Source organism: Scyliorhinus canicula, chromosome 11 (assembly GCF_902713615.1).
Source record: "Scyliorhinus canicula chromosome 11, sScyCan1.1, whole genome shotgun sequence".
Taxonomy (NCBI): domain Eukaryota; kingdom Metazoa; phylum Chordata; class Chondrichthyes; order Carcharhiniformes; family Scyliorhinidae; genus Scyliorhinus; species Scyliorhinus canicula.
The window spans coordinates 35,923,448-35,945,854 of record NC_052156.1 but is presented as its reverse complement, the minus strand read 5'-3'; the positions used below and the strand labels follow the sequence as shown (position 1 = coordinate 35,945,854).

The window sequence follows — 22,407 nt, the reverse complement described above, 5'->3', positions numbered from 1 at the left end:
ACCGGTTGAGGGGGTGGGGGAGGTACCTATTAGGGGGTTTCGTAGGTTTGAGCCGGGAAGGATGGATGCGAGGTTCCGGAGTTGGGGCGAGAGGGGGGTAATCAAGGAAATGTTTCTTGGGGGATGATTCGTGAGCTTGGGGAGAAGTACAAGTTGGCGCAGGGGAAAGGGTTTAGGTACCTGCAGGTTCATGATTTTACGAGGAAGGTTTTCCCAACCTTCCCCATAGCACCAGCCTCCTCGTTGCTGGAGGCCGTGCTGTCAGTGGGAGGGTTGGAGAAGGTGGTTGTTTCGGCGATCTATGGGAGGATCCTGGAGGAGGAAAGGGTGTCTATGGCGGGGATTATGGCGAAGTGGGAGGAGAGGAACTGGGGTGGGGCAATGGAACGGGGACTGTGGTATGAGGCACTGCGGAGTGTAAATGCCTCCAGCTCGTGAGCGAGGCTGGGGCTGATACAGTTGAAAGTCGTGCATAGGGTGCACAAAATCAAAGATGAGCCAGCTCTTTGAGGGGGCGGAGGATGTCTGTGAGCAATGTGGGAGGGGGCCCGCAAACTATGTTCACATGTTTTGGCGGGAGGTATTTATCAAAATCTCGGAGGTCTTGCATATGGATGTGGGTGGAGCCTGGTCCCCTAGAAGCCATTTTCTGGGTGCCGGACTGACCCAAGTTGCAAGCGGGTGCAGAGGCAGATATTTTAGCCTTCGCCTCACTGATCACTCATAGGCGAGTCCTGTTGTGGTGGAGGTCAGCCTCTCCACCCAGTGCCTTGGTGAGGAGGGGATCTGCTGGAGTTTTTAACCCTGGACACGGTGAAGTTTGAGCAGAGGGGCGAAGGAGAGGTTCTACAATTCTTGGGGTTTATTTATTTTGCACTTTAGGGAGTTGGTTGCCGTTGAATGTTGAGGGATACTGAGGAGGTGGGCGTGTGGAAGGACCACTTTCTTTTCTGTTTTATATTGTTGGGGTTTTGCTTCTTTTTTGTATAGTAAAAATATGGTGAATAAAAATGTTTTAAAAAAATGAAAATGAATGCCTTCGGCCAAAAATCACGGGATCTGTTTTTACGCAAGATTGACTTTGATGCTAGTACATATGGCATTGCCCATTTGCAGTGGAAACCTGAGGACCAATATTCTGTTATTTACTCTATAAGTAACAATGGAGTTTAACTCACTTCATGAAAAATGCCCTTGACTCACCTGCTCTAACCAGATCTCCAATGGTATTTTCAGATATTAAGTTTAGTTGTAGGAAACAGTCAAGTTTAGTTGGGCATTAATATTTTAGATGGTAGAGGCATAATGTACAGCTTGGGTGACATTAATTCAGCATCTTTAGCATTGCTATGAAGTTGGTACGGTAGTGATGCTCAAATTGCATTATAATCCTGGAGTAGGGACTCCACCCAGTTCCAGTGTGAGCCCTGGAGGCAGTAATCTCACACCATCTGGATTTAACATCCCACACCACATAAGTACTGCATTTGTCAAACCTGTTTCAAACAGTCAGGGATAGTGGGGACACAGAATAAATCAATGCTTCAGAGAATACAGACAAAGATTTTCAGCTTTTGTTCATTCAGAGAGGAACTCGGGTGAGATATTATTTTTCAGAGAATTACAGTTTGTATATGGGGTATTGTCAAACTGGAACCAATACAGCAGCTGTAATAGAAATGCCCATTTCAAGCAGTCTTTGATAGGGGTCAAAATTTTAAAATTAAGCTGAATCATACTTGCTATATTTTGTCTCTTCAGCATATCAGTAATTAATAAAGAAAACAATTTTATTGTAAAACCTATTCTGTGATTAAATTAAAATGATGCCGATCAAAAGTAAGTCCCAGTAGTCTTCAAAGAAAGTTGTTTATTCTGGCAGGTTCTGAAGAAGACAGATAAGGATATGGTCACTGTTGTTGCAGCTGGGGTGACAATGCAGGAGACATTGACTGCAGCTGCTAAGTTGGCGGAAGAAGGTAAATATAAAGTAATGATTGTTGAAAATGTATAAAAGTAAATTTGTCTTTCTTTACAGGTTTTTAATTTAGCAAACAGACAATCCAAGTGATTTCTTTCTTGCAACATGTTTTTTCTTTTATCATGATTCATTGCGTAATTCTATCAGATTTATCACCCAAGCTTGATGCATTTTACATACTTTTATTGGAATCCTCTGAACTGAATACATAAATACATTGAATATAGGAGCAGGAGGAGGCCTTTTCGCCCTTCGAGCATGCTCCGCCATTCATCACGATCATGGCTGATCATCCAACTCCATAGCCTAATCCTGCTTTCTCCCTATAGCCTTTGACCCCCATTCCCCCCCGAAGTGCTATATCCAGCCGCCTCTTGAATATATTCAAAGTTTTAGTATCAACTATGTCCTGTGGTAATGAATTCCACAGGCTCACCACTTTTTGTGTGAAGAAATGTCTCCTTATCTCTGCCTGAAATGCTTTACCCTGAGTCCTCAGGCTGTGACCCCTGGTTCGGGACACATCCATCATTGGTAACATCTTCCCTGTCTCGTCCTGTTAGAATTTTGTAAGTCTCTATGAGATCCCGCCTCATTCTCCTGAACACCAGCGAGAACAATCTCAACCTCGTCAATCTCTCCTCCTATGCCAGTCCTGCCATCCCTGGAATCAGTCTGGTAAACCTTTGCTGCATTCCCTCCAGAGCAAGAACATCCTTCCTCAGAGAAAGAGACCAAAACTGCACACAATACTCCAGATGTGGCCTCACCAAGGCCCTGTACGATTGCAGCAACACATCCCTGCTTCTATACTCGAAACCTCTTGCAGTCAAGTCCAACATACCATTAGCCTTCTTTACCGCCTGCTGCACCTGCATGCTTACCTTCAGCGAATGGTGCACGAGGGCACCCAGGTCACGCTGCACACTCCTCTCCCAAGTTACAACCATTCGGGTAGTAATCTGCCTTCCTGTTTTTGCTTCTAAAATGAATAACCTCACACTTATCCAAATTATACTGCATCTGCCATTGGTTTGCCCACTTGCCCAACCTGTGCAGATCTTTCTGTAGGATCCCTGCATCCTCGTCACAATTCACCCTCCCACCTAATTTGTTTAATCTGCAAACTTTGAGATGTTGCATTTTGTTCCCTTATCCAAATCATGAATATATATTGTGAATAGCTGGGGTCCCAGCACCGATACCCGTGGTACCCCATTGGTTACTGCCTGCCAATTTGAAAAGGACCCATTAATCCCTGCTCTTCGTTTCCTCTCTGCCAAGCATAGAACAGTACAGCACAGAACAGGCCCTTCGGCCCTCGATGTTGTGCCGAGCAATGATCACCCTACTCAAACCCACGTATCCAACCTATACCCATAACCCAACAACCCTCCCCCCTTAACCTTACTTTTAAGGACACTACGGGCAATTTAGCATGGCCAATCCACCTAACTCGCACATCTTTGGACTGTGGGAGGAAACCGGAGCGCCCGGAGGAAACCCACGCACACACTGGGAGGACGTGCAGACTCCGCACAGACAGTGACCCAGCCGTTTTCTGCAGTTTTCTGTCCCTCTCAATACATTTCCCCCAATCCCATGCGCTTTAATTTTGCACAATAATCTCTTATGCGGGACTTTGTCAAACGCCTTCTGAAAGTCAAATATACCACATTGACTGGCTCCCCTTGTCGACTGTACTGGTTACCTCTTCAAGGAATTCCAACAGATTTGTCAAGCGTGATTTTCCCTTCATAAATCCATGCTGGCTCTGACTGATCCTGCCACTGCTTTCTAAATGTTCCGCTATAAAATCCTTGATAATGGATTCAAGCATTTTCCCCACTACCGATATTAGGCTTACTGGTCTATAATTCCCTGCTTTCTCTCTCCCTCCTTTTTGAATATCGGAGTGACGTGAGCTACCCTCCAATCTGCAGGGACGGTTTCAGAGTCTATAGAATCCCGGAAGATGACCACCAATGCATCAATAGTGGAATAAAATTGATTTACTTGCTATTGATGAAAGGTTATGAAATTTAATTTCTACTTTAGCATCTTCATGGGAATTAATTTATTGTGGAACTGAAATCCTCTCCCAACGCATCGCTCTCTTCGGCATGACTCTAAAATATTAACTTGGGTTATATATTGGAGACCTGACGAGGAGATCATATGGGTTATTGTTCCACCTATTAAATAAGAACCAGAAAAGGAAAGGTTAATAAAGACAGTACTGGCACCACTCAACAGAACTAACTGTGTGGAGAGATCTTAAAGGTTAGCTCTATTTCTTTCACATTGGATACTACCAGACTTGCTGACGGATTCCAGCATTTTCTGTTTTTGTTTCCGATTTCTTGCATCCTTTGTATTAAAGAAAATATAAAATCTGTAAATTATTCTGTAACTAATGATCAGCATTATTTCTTTAATTTAGGAGAGATGTGCACGTCCAGTTATGCTACAAGGGGTAATTGAAACAGGAGGGGTTTTACTGGTGAGAAGAGGAATTCAGAGGTTCAGGGAGGGAAATCCAGACAGTGGGATTAAGGCACTTAAGAACATGCTGCTAACAGTGTGGTAAAGGAAAAAAGAATGCACTGAAGAAGTGCAAAGGTCTGGAGGCGATTAGATATAGGATGGGACAAAAGCTTGAAAGTATTTATAAATGAGATCAAAGGAATTCCGGTGGCGGCCATGAATTGAGAGGTTGCACAAATGGTGGCTCCTGCCTGAGGATTTAATTTTTTGGCCCTTTTGCCCGTTTAGCGGGTGCTGTGCAGGTGGAAAATGTGATATAGTGGTATGATTCCTCCTTCGATGTGAGATATCTAAAGGTTACCAAACAAGGAGTGTGATGAGTAAAGGCTCTCATCGGACTCTGGGGTGGCATGGCGCAGGAGGTGAAAACATGGCGGAGGGGCCAGTGCCGCCGTTGCCCATTCAGTGGACGACTGAGAAGTCGATGGAGTTCCTGAGGGGAAACTTTAGAAGGCATATTTAGGAGGTCACTGGAAGGGTGGAACACCAGTTGGAGGCACAGAATTTGTCGATCCAGATGGTGGAGGGGACAGTCTCAGATCATCAGGACTGGTTTGCCTCCTTGGCAGCAGAGGTGGTGATGGTGGAGGGGCAAAGAACATAATGAAGGCCAAGACTGACCCTGAGAATTGCTCCAGACGACACAATCTGAGGATTGTTGGACTGCCCGAGCGCATAGAAGGAGAGAAGGCCACAAAGTATGTGGCAAAGATGTCCAGCAGTTGGTGGAGGTGGGAGTCTTTGCATGGCCTCCTGAAGTGGACTGGACTCATCGGTCGCGAAGGAAGAAGCCCAGATCCAGGGAGCCACCGTGGGCAATCATAGTCCGACTCCATGGGTACTCAGACAAAGAAAGGATCCTGAGGTGGGTGAAGGAGACACGAGAGCGCAGATAGGAAGGCCACACGGTTAGAATTTACCAGGACTTGGGAGTGGAACTGGCAAAAAGGTTAGCCGAGTTTAATACGGCCAAGACTGCTCTTTTCAAGAGTAAGGTGAAATTCAGAATGGTGTACTTGTCCTGCCTGTGGTTCACACAGGGCAGAGACAATTATTTCAACAGACTGAAGGAGGCGAACAACTTTATTAAGGAGTATGGGCTGGGGGCCATTTAAATGCATTGTGTGGTTTCACCTGTGTGGTGATGTTTTGTAGGTGTGTTTTGTTTCGTTCTTATTGGATTTTTGTGTTTTATATTGTATATTTCTGTAACATCTGTAACCCTACTTATAGGGTATGGGTTTTTGATATTTTTAAGCAATTACTGGGAATGTTGGGGGATGGGGCAGTGGGGGATGGATTGGTGTGGTGCACAAGATCAAAATTAGGTGTGGGTTGGGGTAGCTATGTGTGGAACATTAGAAAATACAACCTGCAGTACTCCGCAGAGCCATGCTGCCAGCAGAGATGCTGGTTAAAGAAGTGGAGTAGGGGTGAAAGCCGCAGCATGTTGGGGGGGGGGCTTATTTTCTTTGTTGGGCTAACAATCCTTCGGGTGGTTAGGTTTTCTTTGTTTTGGGGAAGGGTGGGAAGAGGAGTTGATGGGGGAAGGAAGGAACAGTTGGTTTGATGTTCAGGGGGTGGGGTTGGGAGGAAGGGTGGGCTGCTGATGGTGAAGGTCTCTTTGAGCTACAGGTCATGCCCCAAATCCCTTAAGACATTGGGTGTGGCGAAGGAGGTGCATGTGTTCATGGAGCAGATGGAGGGTGCGGATCTGTGGAGATTTGGGCACAGGATGGGTAGTAGTTCTTCTCACGTGCACAGGGTTTTCTCCCACATTAACTTTGTGTAGTGGGTCCGGTGCTGTTCGCTGGGGTGGTGGGGCCTGGATATTCAGCAATTGTCTTTGGGTGGAGGAAGATGGTGATGGATATCTTGTTTGGCCTGGAATCTGGGTGAGGCAGGGTCCTGTTGGATTCCCTTATGAATAGATTATGGCTGATCGGGTGGGCCCCGACCAGACTGATCACCTGTAACGTGAGGGGGTTAAATGGGCCAGTTAAAAGATCTCGGGTGTTTGCCCATTTAAAGAGCTTGAAGGCGGATGTGGTTTTCTTACAGGAAACTCATCTGAGAATAAAGGCTCAAATGAGGTTGAAAGGGTGGGTGGGTGGGACCAGTATTCCGTTCTAGTTTCGAACCGATGACGAGGGAAACCGCACTGCTCATCAATAAGAGGATGGCCTTCTCGGTGGGTAACAGTGGTGGATCTGGGGGTAAAATACCTGATGGTGAGTGAAATTCCTGAAGACATCGGGGTTGGCGAAGGAGCTGCTCGAGTTCTTGGAGGAAATTCGGGTGGAGGGGGTGGATCTGTGGAGGTTTAGACACCTGGTGGAGAAGGAGTTCTTTTTGCATGTGCACCGGGTTTATGCCTACATTGACTTTGTTTAGTGGGTATGGCGCTGCTTCTTGGGGTGGTGGGGTCGGAATATTCGGCAGTTGTCATATCCAACCATGCTCCGCAATTTGTAGATTTGTGTTTGGAGAGGGGTTGTGCACAGCATTGTCAGTGGATAAGGGGGCATGTGAGAGGATAGCCACTGCTCTCAGGACATACGTGGAGTTTAATAAGAGCGTGGAGGTCTCGCAATTCACGTCTGGGAGGTGTTAAAAGCGGGGGAGGCGTTAAATGAAATGAAAATCGCTTATTGTCACAAGTCGGCTTCAAATGAAGTGACTGTGAAAAGCCCCTAGTCGCCACATTCCGGCGCCTGTTCCGGGAGGCTGGAACGGAATTGAACCGTGCTGCTGGCCTGCTTTAAAAGCCAACTATTTAGTCCTGTGCTAAACAAGCCCTTAAAGATGGTGATTAGGGGGTAACCTATCAATTCAGGCGCTTAGGGACAAGTTGGGAAGGCTGGAGAAACCGAGTTTGATGGAGGCTTTTCTGGTGGTGGACCGGCACGGTAGTATAATGGTTAGCACTGTTCCTTCACAGGGCCAGGGTCCCAGGTTCAATTCCTAACTTGGGTCACTGTCTGTGTGGAGTCTGCATCTTCTCCCCGTGTCTGCGTGGGTTTCCTCCGGGTGCTCCGGTTTCCCCTCTCAAGTTCCGAATGACGTGCTGTTGGGAATTTGGACATTCTGAATTCGCCCTCTGTGTACCCGAACAGGTTCTGGAATGTGGCGACTAGGGGACTTTCACAGTAATTTCATTGCAGTGTTAATGTAAGTCTACTTGTGACAATAAAGATTATTATTACACAGCTACCCCCAAGGAGGAATTGTTGAGTTTGAATTGGTATCGACGTGGCCAGCTTTGTTTACGAGGGGCATTTTATGAGCATAGGGAGAAGGTAGGTATTGGCTCACCATTTGAGGCGGCAGGCAGCCTCCCCGGGGTAGGAGTGGTTTCTGATCCAGGAAGGATGAATGGGGTGTTTGAGACTTTTTACCAGGGGTTGCACAGGTTGGAGAATCTGGAGGGTGGCTCTGATATATAATTCTTGGATGGTTTGGACTTCTCTGTGGTGGAGAGGTGAGAAGCACGGAGACTGGAGGCTCCACTCTGGCTGGAGGAAATTATGAAGTGAATTGATTCTGTGCAGTCTGGGAAGGCACCAGACCTGGACGGATTCCCAGTTGAGTTTGATTAAAAATTTGTGACAGTGCTGGGGCTCCCACTGAGAGCGTTCGTACCAATGCATTAAGCTTGTGGTATTTTTATCTTTCTAGGAGAACAAGGCATGTGTCCCCTTTTCCCTGTTACTTTTTGCATTGGCAATTAAACCACTGGCTATTACACTGAGGTTGTCAACAGAGTGAAAGGGTATAGGGAAGGGAGATATGGAGCATTACGTGTCCCTTATGTGGACGACTTATTGTTGTGTGTAATAGACCCTCTCTCCAGTGTGGGAACGATTATGGAGGTATTAAGTAAGTTTGGATTCTTTTCGGGTTATAAGTTATAAACTCAATGTGGGGAAGAGGGAGGTATTTCCATTGAACCCTCAAGACAGGTTCCGGGTCTGAAGAAATTGCCATTTCGGTTGGCCAGGTCGAGGTTGAAATATATGGGAATGTAGATGACTGGGCATTGTTGCATAAGCTAAATCTGGCCCATCTGGTTGAGGGGTGAAAGAGGATTTGAAAAGGTGGGATTCCCTCCTGATATCGTTAGCAGGACGGAGCCAAACAATGAAAATGATCCTTCCAAAATTCTTATTTGTCCTTCAGAATCTACCAATCTTTTTACCTTTTATTTTGTGAAGATTAACAAACTGGTTTCGAACTTTATATGAGTGGGCAAGATTCCTCGGGTCCGGAGAAAGGTTTTGCAGAGAAATGGGCAGTCAGGGAGGCTGGCGTTGCCTAATTTGATGAATTATTACTGGGCACGAATATTGAAAGTTTGGAAATGGGTGGTGGAGGAAGGTCGATTTGGGGGCAAATTGAGGAGGCTTCCTGTACAAGGTTGTGTTTGAGGACATTGATGATGGCTCCTCTTCCATTCTCACCGGTCTGGTACTCTACGAGCCTGATGGTAATAGCATTTGGAACCATGACTTCTGGTGGATTCCATGAGCTGATGGGTTGCACGCAAAGTGGCTCCCGCTTGGAGGTTAAGGTTTTGGCCCTTTCTATCGGTTAATTGGAGTTTTCGTGGGAAAAAGTGCAAAGTAACTGGAATGTGCTGGTTTCTCCTCCAATGTGGAATCTCAGCAGGTTACAACACCTGACTTAAATCGAATGAAGCCTCGGCCCGAAGTGGATGACTCTCGTGGCGCAGCAATAGAAATTATGATGGAACTTGCCATGTTGTCGTCACCTACCCTACTGCCTGTGTGTCAGTTGTTGGAGTTCATCAAAGGGAATTTAGGAAGCAACTGCAGGAGATGCGGAAGGACCTGTTCAAGATGATTGAAGGAGCAATAACCCCTCTTAGCAGGACTTTGGAACGGGTGGAGCAATGTATGGGTTGCAAGGTGCGACGATCTGAGAGGTGGAGTGGATGGTGTCTGATCACAGTGACCAGATCTTGTCTTTGGAGGTGTGGTGGCAATGCTGGGAGAAACCCATAAATTGTTGATGGCAAGAGTTGATGACAAAAATTTACAAACAGTCAGATTGCCGGAGGAGCTCGAGGACTGGGCTGTGTTCATGACTCTAGTTTCTTATGAGCAGTTGCGATACCAAGCTGTGATGCAGCCAGATAGGATGCTTTCCATGGTACATCTGTTAAATTTGATGGGAATCAATATGGACATGCTGTATTTCCTTAGTTTCCTGAGGAAGTATAGGTGCTGTTGTGCTTTCTGGGTCATGGCTTTGACGTGGGTGGTGCAGGACCGGTTGTTAGTGTTGTGTACACCTAGGAATTTGAAGTTGTCAACAATCTTCACCTCGGCACCATTGATGCAGACAGAGATGTGAATGAAACTTCGCTTCCTGAAGTCCATGACCAGCTCCTTAGTTTTGCTGACATTGAGGGAGAGAATGTTGTTGTTATACCATGCCACTGGGTTCTCTAGAGGAGACCTGGGCACCCCTGCTTTATTTCTCTGTCCAACTGGAAATATTTTGAACTCGTACTATTCGTGAGAACACAAGACTTGGGTTCCCTGTATAACAGTCTCACCCACAATACAAGCCTGGGCCCAATGTCAAACTGCTCCGAAATGCAAACACTGAGTCATCGAGTGAACTCTACCTTCTCCTGTGCCAGGATTAGCCTTATACAATTTAATGTGGTTCACAGGGCTCATATAACTCGTCACACATGAGCGGGTTCTTCCTGGAGGTGGAGAATAAGTGTGAGGCGCACAAAGAGTCCGGCGAATCACGTGCATATGTTTTGGTCCAACCCAAAATTGTCGGGTTTTGGATGTCGGCATTTGAGACATTGTCGAAGATTGTGAGGGTGGGGCCGTGCCCTTTGGTGGTAATCTTTGGTAGATCTAAGGGAAGGGGACCTATGTTCTGGCTTTCGCCTCTCTGCTTGGCAGCGAATTCTACAGGGTTGGAGGTCGGCAGTGCCACTGAGGGTGTTGGCATGATTGGAGGCTGTGGCAGAATTTCTGCAAATGGAGAATTTCAAGGACCTGCTTGTCGCCAGCGAGTATATGGGGGTGCAGGGTTATTGTTAAGTTTGTAAAAGAGATGGAAAAATGACAAACTGTACTTTGATTTTGTTTTTATGAATGTGAAACTTCCTGTATGGTATGGAATAAAATATATTTTGAAGTTTGGAACCAGTTTAGGCAACATTTTAGGCTGGAGTCAATGTTAAGGACACCGATATGTAGAAACACAGATTTATCCCAGCAGAAATGGACTCGGCCGACAAGGTCTGGGCGCAGGAGGGGCGGGGGCATGTTTAGGGAGTGAGGTTTGTTGGGCTGGAGGAACTGGTGGAAAAGTTTCACTTCTGGGGCGATTGGGTTCAGGTATATACAAGTGAGGAACTTTGTTCGGAAAGAGCTTTCCACGTTTCCTCGCTGATGATAAGGCAGTGTCTTTGGATGAGATAGGGAAGGGGAAGATTTATGATATTTTTGGGTAGTTATTATAAAAGTTGTATAAAGTTGATTGATTGTTGTGTATAATGGAAACTGTCTTGAATAAAAATATTTTTTTAAAAATAAATGAGGTCAAGGATTTCAGTTCTATCGGCAAAGTTTCCAGCAAAATAGATCAAACTTTCAAATTGTCACTATTCTCTTCACTCATTTCCTTGTGTATAAGGAATTTTTGGAATCTGTACTTGGAAATGGTTAAGATATTTGCATTATGTGCAACCAAATGAACATGGTCAAATATGCAATATTTTACAGGTATATTTATCCGAGTGGTTGACCCATTTACAATCAAGCCACTTGATGATAAAACAATCATTTGTTGTAGTAAAGGCACCAAAAAAAAGCACGTTATCACCGTGGAGGACCACTATTATGAAGGTACTGTTTTAAAATTAATTTGGATTTGCACATGTACGGTGGAGCTGTGGTTCATTTTATGGTTTGTAATGGTTCGTTGTATGTTTGCATTTTCACACACCGTTCATAACATTTATTCGGTAATTGAGACACATCACCTACACATCCTGTATTCTCTGTAAAGGTTGGATGAGCACTGAGACAATTTTAACCCAAGATACCAAGACGAGATTTAAGTACCAAGTATGAAATTATTGATTGCAGGGATGACCTCAGTAGATCAAAAATACGTCTTAATTGCTTCAATAAGCCACAGCAAGACCACTCCAAGGAGCTCTTGTTTCTGTAGAATCATGGAATGGTTGCAGCACAGAAGTAGGCTTTTCAGCGCATCAATTACATGCTAGCTCTCTAAGATCAGTTTAGCTAATCCCACCACCTTATCCTAAACGATGTTACAGAATTGTACAGCAACTTCAGAATATGTTCAAGATATTATTACAAATAAACCACAAAAACCTGCCAATTAAGATTTTATTCAACTTTTCTTTAATTACAGCTACAAAATTATATGGCCATACTACTAATAATAATAATGATCTTTATTGTCACACGGAGGCTTCCATTAACACTGCAATGAAGTAACTGTTAAAAGCCCCTAGTCGCCACATTCCGGCGCCTGTTCGGGTACACTGAGGGAGAATTCAGAATGTCCAAATTACCTAACAGCACATTTTTCAGGACTTGTGGGAGGAAACCAGAGCACCAGGAGGAAACCCACGCAGACACCGGGAGAGCATGCAGACTCTGCACAGACCGTGACCCAAGCTGGGAATTGAACCTGGGACCCTGGCGCTGTGAAGCAACAGTGCTAACCACAGTGCTACTATTTTCCTTTCCTACCAGCAAATGTTCCCTCTAATTTCCCTTTGCTGTACACAAATCTATTTCTTGCACTGTGTAGGCTGTTTAAAATTCCAATCCAGCTATTGTGCACATCTTAAAAGGACCACTCAGTGCTTTTGCATGACTTGTTTGTCCCCTGTGTGGCACATCCCTGAGGTTCCTGATGAGGTACAGGAGACAGCCAACTGACATATAGAGAAAATGGTATGCAATGTATAACTGATAGACTATATATTGAAATCATTCCTGTTGACTGCTTGAACATATTGAGAGACAAAAGTAACGAACTGAAGAGGTAGTTGCTGGGGTGATAACATAAAATCGTCCTTGCAACATAATGCCATTATGTCTATGCATCACAACCATGTCTGGTTATTGTCTCTTTATCAAGTCTGTGCAGTAGATAGAACATAGAACAGTACAGCACAGAACAGGCCCTTCGGCCCTCAATGTTGTGCCGAGCAATGATCACCCTACTCAAACCCACGTATCCACCCTATACTCGTAACCCAACAACCCCCTCCCCCCCTAACCTTACTTTTTAGGACACTACGGGCAATTTAGCATGGCCAATCCACCTAACCCGCACATCTTTGGACTGTGGGAGGAAACCGGAGCACCCGGAGGAAACCCACGCACACACGGGGAGGACGTGCAGACTCCACACAGACAGTGACCCAGCCGGGAATCTAACCTGGGACCCTGGAGCTGTGAAGCATTTATGCTAACCACCATGCTACCGTGCTGCCCACAGATCTATTTGTTATTTATCGTACTCCTGAATGAGAAATCATGGATCAGTGCGACCTCCTTGTCTCCTTCCAGAGCATCAATTTTTACAACCTTATTTATAAGCTGCTGCCCAATATTTTTTTGATTATCTTGATATTCATATAATATATTTCTGACATCCTTAACTGTTCATAAAAAAAGTTAAATCCCACACCCGTGATACGCTTGTACTTTTGCAATTACTATAGATTTAGTATTTTTTTGTCTGTCTATATTGTCTGTATATTTTATATTAAACAAAGGTTTACCATTGCTATTCCACATAGTACACCTATTTATACATCTACACCATTAATAGCTTTTCTGTTTGCTTGCAGGTGGTCTTGGTGAAGCAGTGGCAGCTAGTCTTGCTTTAGAACCTACTATTCTAGTACACCGTATGGCAGTGTCTGGTGTACCATTTAGTGCAAAACCAGCGGAGCTACTCGAAAGGTTTGAGATTGATGCAAAGGCAATCATAAAAACTGTGAAAGAAATAATTGGGGACTAGCCAGTAATCCCCATTTGGATAGCATAATGGGCTGAAGTTTGATTCTTTTCAGTGATTTGTTTGTATTGGAAATATACCGTGGGTGTTCCTTGGAATTTACTTACCTGTAAAAACCTTGAAGAAGTCTTCATTGTGGCAATTGTTGCCTATAGTTTTACAGCCACTGTTAAGTTTTTGTTTCTGTTCTAGTGGTGAGCCCATATGCACAAAATATGCCAATTTAATGGTGGACAGATGGTTACAGTTCCTGATTTGTTTCAAATAACACCTATGAAAGACCATACTTTACCAGTTTACACCCCCCCCCCCCCCCCCCCCCCCCCCCTAAAATTAATTCTACCTGCCGGAGGATTGGATAGGAATTGAAGCATCCAATACTAGAAATGACATTTGTATTATTTTCCTCCGCTCTTTATTTTATTTTAATGCAGGAATCAGTCCAATAAAATAAACAGGCTAATGTCAATGCTAACATAGGCAGAAGAATATCCTACAAGTATGTTAAACTCTTGACAGTGACTTCATCCCCCTCCATGGCTGCTGTCTCAGACTGGACTGAACTATTCATAATCTCAGCATCCTATTTAAGTCCATGTTGAGCTTTCAACTCCATTTCCTCCACAATAAAATTCTTGCTACTTCCACCACTGTAACATTGCCCACCTCCACCATCAACTAATCAGTTTTGTTAAAGCATCAGCCACTCCACAAACTATAGCTCACCCAACATGTTACTGCTTGTACCCTTACCCACACAGAGTCCTGCTTATCTATCACTCTCTCCTAAATGATCAACATGTTTGTGTTGAAATCCGTTCATTACCTTGCCTCTCCTGATGACTTCTTAGTCCAACAGCTACATTCCTTGAATATCTGTTCCTCTGAAACTAGTCTCTTGCGTACTCTTTTTCTCTCTGCCTTTAGTGGCTCTGCTTTCATCTACCATGGCCTTGTGCTTTGGAATTTCTTTCTTAAACCCATTCATGTCCCTCTCAACATCAAAGGCATTTTGTAAATGTAAGTTTTTGCTTTTCATCAATTAATATTGCCAATTCTGTTAAATTTCAGTTTCTTTCAAAACAATAAAAATCCCATTTACTTGGTTACATTTTTTACTCTAACCATAAAGTCATTTTGTTTAGTGGCAATGTGAATTTAACAGTTAATTCTCCTTTATGGAGCAGACTTGAACCAAAGTAACTCCTAATTTGACTGATGTTTACAACAAGTCAGAGAGCATAAGTCACTCACTGCCTCCATTTTACTGCTGGCATAATTTAAAAAAATGTTTATTTTATGAGTTTGAAGATTTTAATTAAAACAATTGTTTTTTAAATGTTGCTTCTAAGATTTGAGAGTCTACAAGGATATTCAACTTTAAGGGCTTAGAAATGCAAGTTTTGTTAGAGAGGTGCTATGCCATGGCAAAATAATAAATTTTTTAACAACTAAAAAGGAGTTCTGAGGGTTTCTTGTAGCTCTCGGGCAGTAATTTTGTTCCTCATTTATTAATTAATTATTATGAATGATTGCGTTCAACTGTTAAATGGTTTCTGCTGATTTGAATCAAGCTGTTCTGTCAGGTAAAAGACATAACCAATGCTTGATTACTTCCTGTACTTGGAAATGTAACAACAGGAATATCCAGCAGAGTTGTCGATGCGGTCAACAGATTGCAGTGCAAGGTGAAGGAGTTTGTCTGCGTTAAGTCTGAGATCATGGCGCCGACATGCCAGCGCACTGAGGTCAACAATGGTGGTGGGGTGATCACTGTGGAGACCTTGGTCCAGGACATAGGGCCTGATGTGTGCCGGGATTGCACACCATCGCTGTGAGCATAGGTAGGATCTATCAGTGGCTAAGCGGCAGCGGTCATGGGCATCTCTATCTCATTCCACCTTCTCAAGGAGTCGGTCGGAATGAAGACCAGCAGCTGGGCACCCCAGCGCCATCAACCCCGGTGACTCCTACTGTTCAGACAATCCCTATCCTCTCTGCTGTTACCCCAGCAGTTGCAGCTCCAGATGCCAAGGAGGGTGCACCTGCCACAGCAGGAGACCCAAAGCAGGGCAAATCCTCCCAAACCTCAGTCGCCCGCCAAGGTCATCACAGACAGCAGGGCATAGAAGTCAGCAGGCTGCCTGAACCTCTGCTGTGGATGTCAGGGGTGCACCAAGCTGTGGCAGTGGGGGTTAGAAAAAGTAAATACCAAGAGCAGAAATGTAGCATGGGTATTCATAATCTACATGAGTTTTTCACAAATGTGCATGCCCTTTCTCTGATATTCGTCATGGCCATTCAAGTGTCACGGAGCTCTTCTTCACCACTCCCATCCCACCAAATTATATTCCTCAGCTCTATTGTGATTGTAACCATCGCATAACACTCTCAGTGCCCGCATGAGTGAACTTTGTCAGAGATATTTGCGGTTGATAAGGCATCTCTGAGTCCTAGAATCATAGAATTTACAGTGCAGAACGAGGACATTTGGCCCATCGAGTCTGCACCAGCACTTGGAAAGAGCACCCTACTTAAACTCATACCTCCAAGCCATAACCCAGTAACCGCAGCTAACCTCTTTTTGGACACTAGGGCAGTTTAGCATGGCCAATCCAACATGCACACCTTTGGACTGAGAGGAAACCCGAGCACCCGGAGATAACCCACGCAGCCACTGGGAGAACGTGACAGTGACCCAAGCCAGTAATCAAACCTGGGACCCTGGAGCTGTGAAGCAACAGTGCTAACCATTGTGCTGCCGTGCCACCCTGCATCAGAGGTTCATCTGATAGTCAGTCAGAGTATAGAATCCGGAGGCTGTTTGTGTCCTCCGATGCTTCTGCATTGTAGAGTGCTCCATGTGCATCCTAGATGATGAAATGTCAATGTGCATGGAGGTGTCCTGCATATACTTTGTCAGCCTTGAGTGTTCTTGAACTATGAGTTCCTATGCACTGCAGTCTGCCTGCAGCCTTATCTCATGTCTGTGTATACATCACACCCAAGATTAGTGCCCAACTTCCCACAACCGTGCTTTTGAACTCCGACACATGTTGGTATTTGCATTTCCTGCTAGATGGTTAAAAGTGTACAACCTTGGATTTGTGTACAGAAGTTCCAGATGGCAGACACCGGGGAGGGGGGATGCAATGCTGGGCCTTAAGGACTGGTTTCCATTTCATCACACTATGGGAAGGTGATGGCATAATGTTATTGTTGCTGGATTAATAATCCACAGACCCAGAGTAATGCTCTGGGGACCCAGGTTCAAATCCCACCATGGCGTATGTGGCCAATCAATTCACCCGAGATCAGTCAATAAAAATCTAGAACTTAAGTCTAATGATGAATATCCACCATCATGGATTATCATTAAAAAAAAACTGGTTCACTAATGTTCTTTCGAGAATATAATCTGCCAACCTTACTTGGTCTGGCCTACATGTGACTCCAGATCCACAACAACATAGTCGACTCTTAAATGCCTTCTGAAGTATCTTAGCAGACTTCAGTTGTATCAGTTTGCTGCAGAAAATAGATTAAGGAATTAAACTGGACAATGACCTGACATCAACCTAGGCACCAGCAAACTCTGCCCTGCCGACCCTGCAATGTCCTCCTTATTAACATCCCCACCAAAATTGGGAGGGCTGTCTCACCGACAAGTCAAGCAACAGCCTGAAATAGTCATGCTCATGGAATCATAAATGTCCCAGACAGCACAATCACCAAGTCTGGGTAGGTTCTGTCTCACCAGCAAGTTAGATCAAGCAGAGGTGGTGGTCATAGTGATTTATAGGTACACACTGCTGCCACTGTGTCACATTCCTGTCTAGTGCCTTGTCGATTGTGGACAAACTTTGGGAGTCTGGAGGTGAGTAGCTTGCTGTAGGATTCCAAGCCTCTGACCTGCTCTTGTCGCCAAAGTATTTAAATAGCTAGTATAGCTCAGTTTCTGGTTAATAGGATGATAGTGGGGGATTTGGTGGTGGTAATGCACTGAATATCAATGGGAAATGCAAGAGCGCCTGCAGTGTTGTCCTGGAACTGAGATAATCAACCTCTAACAACCATCTTCCTTTGTGCTACATTTGACTTCAACTAGGGGAGAGTTTCTCCCCTGATTCCCATTGACTCCAGTTTTATGTGGGCTCCTTGATGCCACATTTAAGTTAAATGCTGTCTTGATTTCAAGGGCAGGCACTCTCACCTCTCCTCTGGAGTTCAGCTCTTTTGTCCATGTTTGAACCAAGGCTGAAACGAGGTCAGGAGCTGTGACCCTGGTGGAACCTGGTGAACAGATTATTGCTAAGCAAGAAACATTGTTGATCACCTCTTCCATCACTACTAATGACCGAGAGTAGACGGAGGAGGCAGTAAATGGCCAGGTTGAATTTGTCCCATTTTTGCGTTTAGGACATACGTGGGAAATCTTCCACATTGCTGGGTATATGTCAGTGTTAACTGTAGTGGAGCAGCTTAGCTCAGGGCACGGCAATTTCTGGAGCACGAGCATTCAGTGCCATTGGTGGAATATTGCCAGAGCCCATAGCCTTTGCAGTATCCAGTGTTTTTGATATCATGTGCATTGAATCAAATTTGGTGAAGTCCCAAACCTCCCTCTGTGTACCCGACCAGGTGCCAGAATGTGACGACTAGGGGCTTTTTAAAAAAAAAAAAAAAAATTTTAAATTTGGGGTACCCAATTAATTTTTTCCAATTAAGGGGCAATTTAGCGTGGCCAATCCACCTATGCTGCACATATTTGGGTTGTGGGGGTGAAACCCACGCAAGCATGGGAAGAATGTGCAAACTCCACATGGACAGTGACTCAGAGCCGGGATCGAACCTGGGACCTCGGTGCCGTGAGGCTGCACTGCTAGCCACTGTGCTGCGCGACGAGGAGGGGCTTTTCACAGTAAGTTAATTGCAGTGCTAATGTAAGCCTATTTGTGACAATAAAGATTATTGTTATATTAAAACTTTTGCTCTGATATGCTGGGCTTCTCTATCATGAGGATGGGGATATATGTGAAGCCGCCTACTCCAGTGAATTGTTCACCACCATTCATGAATTTAGACTTGGTCCATTGGTTGTGGATCACATAGCACTATCTCTCACATGCTGCTTATGCTGTTTGGTATGCAGGTAATCCTGTTATAGTTTCACCAGGTTGACACTCGCTTTTAGGAATGCCAGGTCTGCTCCTAGCAAGCTCCCGTGGATGCTTCATAAGGGTTGATCCCATGGCTTAATGGTAGCATTTGGCAATGCTAAGAGGTTGTGTACAGTTCTGCTGCTGCTGATCATGGATGCCCAATATTGAGTTGCTCAATCTGTTTGAAATCTATCCTAATTAGCACAGCTGCACAACATGAAGGGTATCCTTAATATTGAAGATTGGATTTTGTCTTCACAAAGGCTGTGCGGTGGTCACTCCTACCGATATTGTCATGGACAGATACATCTGTTGAAGACTCAGTTTTGCAGCTATGTCCATTGGGACTTGGTCATCTATCACTGTGCAACCGAGCCGCTCTTAGTACATTGATGTTCCCACCAGTACATTTGTTGCTCTCACCATCCATGATTCATCAGTAGTAGGTTTTCTTGCCTTTGTTGACTTCATGGGGTTCAGAGTCAAGAGAGGACTCAGCGGGCAACTCCTATATGCGATGGAATGCTCTCCACTTGCCTGAATGAGTGCAGCTCCACCTACAGTCAAAAAGCTTAACCCAGAACTAAGCAACCTATCCACAAATAAACATCTCCACTACTGACACAGGCAGCAGTGTGTACCATCAACAAAATGTACAGATGTGACCCACCAATTGACGATACCATCCAAACCAATGACAACTAGACTCTAGAAGGTCAAGGGCAGCAGATACATTGGAACACCATCACCTGGATGTTTCCTTCCAAGCCACAAACCATCCTAACTTGGAAATCTATCGCAGTTCCTTCACTGTCACTGGGTCAAAATCCTTGAATACTATTAGCAGCATTGTGGTTATACCTACTGATGTGTTATCTGTGTTGGTCTAACATTGACTGCAACTGGATGCAGTAAAACGAGAGACAGGCTTCCGACACAGGAGATGGTCCAACACTGTTTTATTGAACCTGTTGATTGCTGTACATAATCTGCTGTGGGTTGACACTCTATTAACCTAACTGATAACCTCCCATTGGCTTGACCAGACTAGCTCTCTATCACATGGTGATGATGTCCATTGTCCTGTGCACTGCGACTATCTCCCTAGCTGTGTCCTGTGAGAGAGGGAGAGCCTTAATGCCCTGTGGGCTTTATAGTGGTGGTGGCCTGTCTGGTGATTGGTTGTTCTGTGTCGTGTGTGTTCAAACCAATCACTGCCTGTCTGCATCTCATGATATACATGAGTGGATATTATGACACCTACACCACATGGACTTCAGGGGTTCAAGAAGGCACCTCACTACAACTTCTCAAGGTCCGTTAGGGATGGGCAATAATTGTTGGCCTAGCCAGTGATGCCCACATCCCACAAATTATATATTTTTTAAAAAGTTAACCATTTCAAGCGACCATCTGAGAACTGGCAATGTGCAACTAGCAGTGGGGTCATTGTGCCTGGTTTCCATGTGTATATGCCAGACTGTTGGGATATGTTATGGGCCAGGGTTTAGAGAACCCCAAAATGTATCATGAGATTCACCTGACCCAGAACTTTGAATAGATTGTGGTATGGGGAGCACACTGCCCACTCTACAGGTGTGGTATAGCAGAAATGGAAAATAATTTTTTAAAGCAAAACAATGTTTATTCTATGAACTCAAGTTAACCTTTTTAAAACATACAGTGAACATCTTGGCAACCATTAATTCAAATACAACCCCCAAAGAATACAACACCAAGTAATCCTTAATAAATTCACAAACAACATTCAGAAGACAAAAGAAACACCTTTTAACTGAAGCACATCGGGTTTAAATTCACTACTGTCATAAGAATGTTGCTTTAAGAAATGTTTGGCTGCTCATGTTACTGCAGTGATGTCAGTGTGTGGGTGGAGCTGAGCTCTGGCTCTGCTTTTTAGTTTCACTTTGAGAAAAGCTTGGGTGTGTCTGTTTTTTTGGTTTCGTTTTCAGTGTTGGAGCTGAAGCCAGACAAAGCAGGTGTACTGCAGTTCTCTGCTATGAAAAGAATATCTCTTGATCATTTGGTGAATTCAGAATTATAAATGTTTTCTAACATCACTGCAGTAACATGAGCAGCCAAACATTTCTTAAAGTGACATTCTCATGACAGATGAAAATATATAGCCCTGAAATGGGTTCAGAGAGAGGTTACAATACATCTGAAGTGTGCTCCTCATTATCAACAATTTGAGTCCTTAAGGGGTAGATGGAGTGTCAGTATTTTCAGTAGCATGTTAGGGGAAATTGGAAGTCTCAACGGAAGCATATCCATGCGTGACTGGCAGATATCAGAATATGCTGTTCGTGGAGCTTTTGAAGTTCATTGAAAGATGAGCTGAAATGCTGCCTTACATCCTTCACTGAGAGTTACAGATGACTGTGTCCTGAGGATGCACATGACGCTGAGGGCTGAGTATGAAAAGACGCAGCAACTCTTGCCATGAATGAATGATTGGCTGAGTGGAAAAACCGCAGTGCGGAATCAGAATTGACCTCGCACATGAAGGCAATATACACTGACTGAAGCTGGACCTCCGTGAGGCGCCTTGTTGCAATGCAGGCATACTGCCACAATGCACTGAGGATTGCAGTACTCTTCCAACCCTATGAGGACAGTGGAATATTGTTGAGATGCTGGAAGAGGCTGCACCATCTCAACTGCTGCACAAAATGTTAATACACAAGATAAGATCACATGGGATTAGGTGTAATCTATTAGCTTGGATAGAAGACTGGCTAACCTCCGGAAGTCAGAGTTGGGATAAATGGGCCTTTTTCTGGTTGGCAAGATATAACTAGTGGGGTACCATAGGGTTCGGTTCTCGGCCAAGTATTTACAATATATATTAATGACTTGGATGCAGATATAAAGGTACTATAGTTGAATTTGCAGATGACACAAAAATAGGTGAGATAGTAAGTTGTAATGAGGAAATAAGAAATTTACAAATGGTTAGGGGAGGGCGCCAGATGGAATTTAATGTGGATAAGAAAAGCTATCCATTTTGGTCGGAAAAATAGAAAAGCAATTTATCTAGATGACGCGAAACTTCAAAGTGCTTTGTGTAGAGGGATCTGAGTGTCCTTGTGCATAAATCGGAGAAAACTAACATTCAGGTACAGCAGGTAATAAGGAAGGAAAATTTAATATTGGCCTTCACAGCTAAAGGAATGCAGTGTAGAAGTAGGGGAGGCAGTGTTGCTGCAACTGTACAAGACATTGATGAGACTGCACCTGGAATACTATGACAGATTTGGTCCCCTTATTTGAGGATGGATGCAGTTGCAATAGAGGCAGTTTAGAGGAGCTACCCTAGATTGATTCCAGAGATATGGGGTTTGTCTTCTGAAGAGAGATTGAACTGTTTAGGCCTATACTCTCTCAGGTTTAGAAGAATGAGAGGCGGTCTCATTCAGGATGATAAAAGGTATTGACGAAGTAGATGTAGAACTGATGCTTCCTCTTGTAGAATGAGAGGTCATAATTTTAGGATAAGGGGTAGCAGATGCAAAAACGAGATGAAGAGAAATTACTTCCCTCAAAGATCATAAATCTGTGGCATTCACTACACCAGAGAGTGGTTGACCAGGACCGTTGCTCCAGTCAATTGATAGACACAACAAATTGATC

The 22,407-nt window shown here is 44.4% G+C and overlaps 1 protein-coding gene across 1 annotated transcript in view; it reads left to right on the top strand.

Moving 5' to 3' along the window:
* LOC119974004 (transketolase-like) overlaps window positions 1-13,892 on the top strand; it is a 60,286-nt gene extending 46,394 nt beyond the window's left edge. Inside the window, exons 12-14 of the mRNA XM_038812766.1 lie at window positions 1,883-1,979; window positions 11,305-11,427; window positions 13,422-13,892. Coding sequence (XP_038668694.1) covers window positions 1,883-1,979; window positions 11,305-11,427; window positions 13,422-13,594 — 393 coding nt within the window. The 3' untranslated portion in view covers window positions 13,595-13,892. The remainder of the gene's footprint in view (window positions 1-1,882; window positions 1,980-11,304; window positions 11,428-13,421) is intronic.
* Window positions 13,893-22,407: the final 8,515 nt, after the last annotated feature.